Raw genomic sequence first — 6,727 nt, forward strand, 5'->3', positions numbered from 1 at the left:
GGAGGAAAAGCTTTTATTAAAGCGTCAAAGTGTTGAGCTTTGTAAAAAAAAAATATTAGGGAAACTTAAAATGAAAGCAATGTCAAAAAAACTAAACTGCTAATGTTTATTGTTTAAAAATGTTAAATATTGAAAGTGACTAAAACTTTACAGGTTATTCTAATTTAAAAGTACAAAAAAAAAAACCAGGGAAAAGACTTCTTCGAGTTTAAAGAGGTTCAAGAATCGAGATTAAACTATAACTAGTTAAAGTAAAAGGTGGCTTGAATCGTGATCGTGATAACGGTACGTGAAGTGTACGTGAAGTGCTTGAACCATGATACACTGGCAAAACAAACATGAGCGCTTGTTTTCACGTTATCACGCTCTGACCGCTCTGGGACCTCTGGAATAATGCGCGCGTTTTATAAACGTTAACTTGTCGCCGTCTGATATAGCGACCTTCAGATTGGACTACGAGTACGAGATTGAGTACGAGTACGAGTTTTCAAACCAAATTCGTGTGCCTCCTATAATTACTTATCACACCAATCTTATCCCTAACGTTTATTCATGTGTTAGCTAGCAACATGGAAGAGTTGTAGATTGGGGGATACAATTGTGTCGTAATTTCCAAAGTCGTACTCATACTCGATCTCGTACTCGTAGTCAAATCTGAAGGTCGCTAATTATTAAGATGCGCACAACAACGACCAAACAGTAGTGCGATTTAAGTAAGTATACGTAAAAATAGGAGTCCTCTCACCTTAATTTGTCCTATTTAGGAATGGACAAGTCAGTACGCTGGAAGAAAAGAAATACAGTTTAACTTTGCATCTGACAGAAGGCAAAGATCTGAACAGTATTTTTATTTTTAGACTCTTTTTAGCCTCCTATCCTCGTCAGCGCAGGAGGTTAAGGTTTGTTTATTGATGGTAATTCACAAAGCTAGCATGCAAGCGTCGAATCATGTCGTGCGTGAGTTAATTACTTACGCAACTTTAGCGCCAATATCGGAAAAACAAGTACCCGTCTGCTTTCACGTAGTAGAGTCCCGATATAACTGTACCAAGTGCCTCGTTACTAGGAAAAATTTCTCGTTGTAACGGGGGTTCGTTATATCGTGATTTACTCCCTACATTTTGCTATACTGAAAAGTTAATTTGGCCGAACTGAAGCCCGGGACTTCGTTCTGAGGGGCTCGTTGAGTATCGGGGTTACGTTCCACTGTATAATCCCTAGAGTAGCGCGTTCCTTTTGAGACGTTAACTATCGTACGTTATTGAGTTTAGTAAAAAAAATTGGAGTTCTTACCTCAATTGTCTAATGTGAGTTCGTCTTTAGCTTCGCAGTTACCACACTTGAAGAGTGCGATTTACATCTGATGGATCCGGTAGCATTCAGACTAATTATTACATGAACGATCGCTTATACTTGAACGATCATGAAATTAAAGGCGTGTTTGTTTTTGTGGTACTTGAAAAGCCGGCACAACACAAAATCGTGATGAGTACGTGAGTGGTCACGCACGCTTGAGGCCAAAGACGGAAACGCTAGTTAAAAGACAAGCGGCTGGCGTTTCAATATTGAGTAAACTATTTTTAACAAAAATTTCAAAAGCGGTGAACCGTGGCATCAAAACAGGAAGCGATTTATGCTTGTTTTCAACAATTTTTAATCGTTTGAATAAAATTTTACAACTTTTTAATTGCCCATGAAACTGGTTCCATTCAAAGTCTTTAGATCCTTGATAAAAACCTGCTTTAAGAATTTTAGGGTGGATATTAAAAATAATTATTCATAGCTAATAACAAATTTTTATTTGTTAATTTATTGTGGGATTAATTGCGGCTTACTTGTGGTGCATATTTTGGGGTCACGCATGCTAATAGTCGTGTAATATGTCGGCATTGTTGATATAGTTTTAAGTGTTTTTTAGTATAAAATAAGCAAACATCTATCATGTTGCTCCTTAAGGGATTAAGTGTTAAGCTGCCTTAGAAATATCTGATTTATTTCAAGCCCATCACATTCCGACTATTACAGAGTCGATCAGATCAATTCTCGTTCCGAATGCCGAATTTCATGTTCCATTTTTGTAAAGTTCAAGGACATTTCGCCGGAAGCAGACTAATTTAATTTATACATAAGTACTATCACCAAGAACTCTTGTTAAGAACCTAATCCTGAAGGATTGATTTCTAATTTGAGAGGTCTGTTGACAGAGGGCTCCCGGTGACGACACTAGCGCGCCCCGCCCTGGGTCGTTTCTCGCCAATTTTACGTTCGACAAATCTACTGCTGCCTTAGAGTTCCTTTTAATTTTATTTCACATCTTTCTTTTCGTCATTCGTACCATTTGACCGTTTCTTGTGTCCAGAAAATACACTTTTCGTGATCCAACTAAATCCTTCTAATCTTTATAACCGAAGTGCTGTTGACAGCTTTGAGCCGTCAACGACCTTTGGGCATTCGTCTTGCTTTACTAAATGCGTCGGCATTTTAGCGAAAGAGTTTTTCGGACGCTTTCAATTCAAATTTATTTATTTATTTCGAGTATTTTATGCTACTCGATTATTTCGTGCAGGATTACCGCAGAAACCATATTTCTTGATTTGGCGCTTTTCCAGTGGGGTCAGTATTCGTATTTAGCTTTTCCACTTTTCCGGCTGGGTATTGCAAGCTCTAAGTAGGGCTTTGCACAAGTTGCTCGGCAACTTTTTGGCAACTTTTCATATGTCGAGCAACTTTTTCTCCTTTAAGCAACTTTTTTCCTTTCGTCAATTCGAGCAACTTGTTGCATTTTGAGCAGTTTCTAGACCTTAGGTCGCCTAAGATTGTCCGAGTTTTGACCGAACACCATACGAACGTTTCCGAAGATTTGCGAAGTTTGCCGAAGATTTTCATGGAAGATCCGAAAACGTTTCGACTTTCGACTCATTCCCCATTAAAACATCACAAAATTAGTCAGCAAACATGACGTCATCGATATCACTTACTAAGGGCCTGTTTACATGATTCCGGAATGACTTTCATTCCGGAACGAGTTCATTCCATCCCCATACATTTCTCTGTATCTGTTTACATGATACCGAGACGAAAGTCAAGTCATTCCGGAATGAGTTCATTCCGGTTTTCATTCCGGAATGAAAGTTTCGTTCTGGGATGACATTTCATTCTGGTATCATGTAAACACAGAACGAATTTCGTTCCGAGATGAACTCGCAAATTGTTGAACCGCATACGGACTCCACAGTTTGAATTTAGAGCGAAAAAACGTAATAGCATTTACTGTTTAGCCCAAAGAAGCAGCTCTATGGTCAAATTACTCGTCAAAACTGCAGATACGGCCATTAAGGTGGCTCGACCCAGTTTTTTTCTAGCGATACCTATCAACTTTGAAACCCTCAAACTTAAAGGGATTAATGTCAATGAAACATCCACTATATCACATCGATTACACATAGACTGAACTGCAATATGATATAAATTTTTGGGAGATCAGAATGAATATCACGTGACAATGACGTCACACAGGGTTTTGCTCTGAATCGAATTTTAGCCCGTAACTGCATTTTCTCTCGCGATCCTCCACGCTACGTATACCTTGGGTGTTTGCCTTCAGCTCTGCCGAGTTTCATCGAAATCTACAAGAGGAATTTTGAAATATCTTGGAATTTGTTTTTAGATGGTATAATTTATGCGTAAAATAAAGGCAAGACTTCATATAAAGAAATTTGCTTCTTTTTTATGTTTAATGGGAGGCTTTAGCCCTCATTCCTTTTAAAAATGTCCCATATCCGATTTCCAAACCGTAAAAAGTAGGTAGACTTGCGCGATTTCGAAAAATATGAAATATATGAATCATAGTGAAGCTCAATGTTTAGTTCTATTTACCAATTTTACGCCTACTTTCGCAAAAAACGCGATTATTTCAAAACTCGTCGATAAATTTTCCCCAAAATTTTTTAGGGTGGCAATTGATCAGTACACTACACAATCCCTGAATTTGATGCTCATTGAAAACTTCTAAGGTTGTCTAACATAAACGTAAAATTGAGTAAATATTGAAGCGATCTCGTAGTTTTGAATAACTTTGTGTTCTGGGATTTCCTATTGTTTCGAGTTGAGCACAACATCGAATTCCTGTGCACCACGCGTGAAATAACTACGCTTGGCTTCCTTCCGAAAGCGTACCGAAATCTTTCGGAATATGGTAATATTCTCGAGTTCAAGTAAACAATAATGAATGAATGAAACTCAAAGCCGGTTATGTTTTGACGCCATTCCAGTCATTTACAAATGACTTGACAGCGTACTCAGAAACTTACCACGTTTATACTTTCTTTCTTTTGATGTTTAAATCTCTTTAGAGTAGCACTCAGTACTTCTGCATTTCTTGTTCTTAGCATTTTTAACTTTCAACTCAGCCAAGACGTCGACCACACAAGAAAAGTTGTGGCGTGACAATTTCTTTTCCATTGTTTTCTTTAAAACGGACCATATTTCGGAAAGATTTCGGTAATTTAACGGAAGGTAGCCAAGCGTGGTCATTTTACGCGTGGTGCACAGGAATTCAATGTTGTGCTCAACTCGAAACAATAGGAAATCCCAGAACACAAAATTATTCAAAACTTCGAGATCGCTTCAATATTTACCCAATTTTGCGTTTATATTAGACAACCTTAGAAGTTTTCAACGAGTATCAAATTCAGGGATTTTGTAGTGTACTGATCAATTGCCACCCTGAAAAATTTTGAGGAAATTTCATCGACGAGTTTTGAAATAATCGCGTTTCTTGCGAAAGTAGGCGTAAAATTGGTAAATAGGGCTAAACATTGAGCTTCACTATGATTTATATATTTCATATTTTTTCGAAATCGCGCAAGTCTACCTACTTTTTATTTTTTGGATATCGGCTATGGGACATATTTAAAGGGAACGAGGGCTAAAGCCTCCCATTAAACATAAAAAAGAAGCAAATTTCTTTATATGAAGTCTTGTCTTTATTTTACGCATAAATTATACCATCTAAAAACAAATTCCAAGATATTTCAAAATTCCTCTTGTAGATTTCGATGAAACTCAGCAGAGCTGAAGGCAAAGACCCAAGGTAGACGTAGCGTGGTGGATCTCGAGAGAAAATGCAGTTACGGGCTAAAATTCGATTCAGAGCAAAACCCTGTGTGACGTCATTATCACGTGATATTCATTCCGATCTCCCAAAAATTTATATCATATTGTAGTTCAGTCTATGTGTAATCCATATGATATAGTAGATATGTCATTGACATTAATCCCTTTAAGTATGAGGGTTTCAAAGTTGATAGGTATCGCTAGAAAAAAACTGGGTCGAGCCACCTTAATGGGCACAAAAACATGTTTGCGCGAAACATGCGCCATCTTGTTTTGATCTCGCGCGAAACATGCGCCACCTTGTTTTGATCTCGCGCGGAAATCGTGCACGTGAAAATGCCTTTGGTTGAACCGGTCGACTCTGTCATGTAAATGCAGAACGAATTTCATTCCGGAACGAGTTTCGTTCCGGAATGAAAGTCATTCCGGAATCATGTAAATAGGCCCTAAGTTAAAACTTCAGTATAAAAGTCCAAAAGATCGGAGAGTTACACCGAATCATCAGCAATCAATAAACATGGATGGTTTTATGCCGAATGATTGAGATAAACAGACAAATTACATAATTGTCACTTACCAAAAATTCCTCGTTTTGCAGTCTTTGCAAGCTGTTAGAGCTGTTTGCAAGATGTTACACAAGTCCATACCAAGTTTCAGCGTGTTCCCTTCACCGGTACGACGTGAAACATTTAGGACAGAAACTCAAGGACTTTTGCTTCCAAGGTTTCGTCGCTGTTCATAATGCATAAATTATCAGCGAAACAGAGAAGTCAACAAATCAAGATTAATCAGTGACATTGTCCGTGCAACGGCTCCGAGAGCATGTGCGTGATATTCACACTGCATAAATTATGAACAGAGCATTGAAGTCTGAACAAATCATGCATAATCAGTGAGATTATCGGGTGCTGAACGGAGAAAACACTTGGGAAAACACGTTCGAAAATGGGACACACTGTTCACAGCCTCTGTATTTTTCGACACAAAAGCACGCGAGAGAAACAAGGAGTGAAGCACGAGGGAGTAAGAGTGAGCGAAAGAAAAAAAAATTTTGCGCACCCCACCCCACCCCTCGCTCCCCTTTTTTCGCTGGCGTCCATTTCTCTCGCGTTTCTTTTCCCGCGTTCAACTATCCAAGAAAACACGAAAAAAAATGGGGGGGGGGGGGGGTGGTGTGAACAATGTAAAATTTGAAGGATGGAACTAGCTAAGTGTGTTTTTCAACAATGCAGAATAATTCAAAATACCACGAGGGGTTTCCAAATTGCATAAAATTAAGTGCCCTGAACGAAAGGCAAATTGATTTTTGAACAGGCAATTGAAAGTAAGAATTAAGGAGCTCCGCTTTTAGGCTTGGCTTAATCTTTTTAATATCTTTATACTGTTTATACTCTGGTATAAGGGTAAAGTTTTCACTCCCTGGCCGATATGGCCAGGGAGTGAATCAGTTATTCAAGGGAGGAGATTGAACTTGCTATGATCATTGTTAGATAACAAAGACATAGATGCGGAGTTTGCTACAGCAGAAAATGCAAAGATGCGAAAAATAAGTCGACACGTACCTTGGCGTTCTCTGCTCAAGGCAGTCTGGGCTCCATCGTGAGCGGTGACG

The 6,727-nt window shown here is 38.6% G+C and overlaps 1 protein-coding gene across 1 annotated transcript in view; it reads right to left on the reverse strand.

Annotated features, from left to right (window-relative positions):
• Positions 1–5,781, reverse strand: part of LOC144638801 (transient receptor potential cation channel subfamily A member 1-like) — a 43,210-nt gene extending 37,429 nt beyond the window's left edge. The window contains exon 1 of the mRNA XM_078498060.1: positions 5,693–5,781. Coding sequence (XP_078354186.1) covers positions 5,693–5,760 — 68 coding nt within the window. The 5' untranslated portion in view covers positions 5,761–5,781. The remainder of the gene's footprint in view (positions 1–5,692) is intronic.
• Between the last annotated feature and the right edge of the window lie 946 nt (positions 5,782–6,727).

This window comes from Oculina patagonica, chromosome 14 (assembly GCF_052425735.1).
Source record: "Oculina patagonica isolate OP01 chromosome 14, crgOcupat, whole genome shotgun sequence".
NCBI lineage: Eukaryota > Metazoa > Cnidaria > Anthozoa > Scleractinia > Oculinidae > Oculina > Oculina patagonica.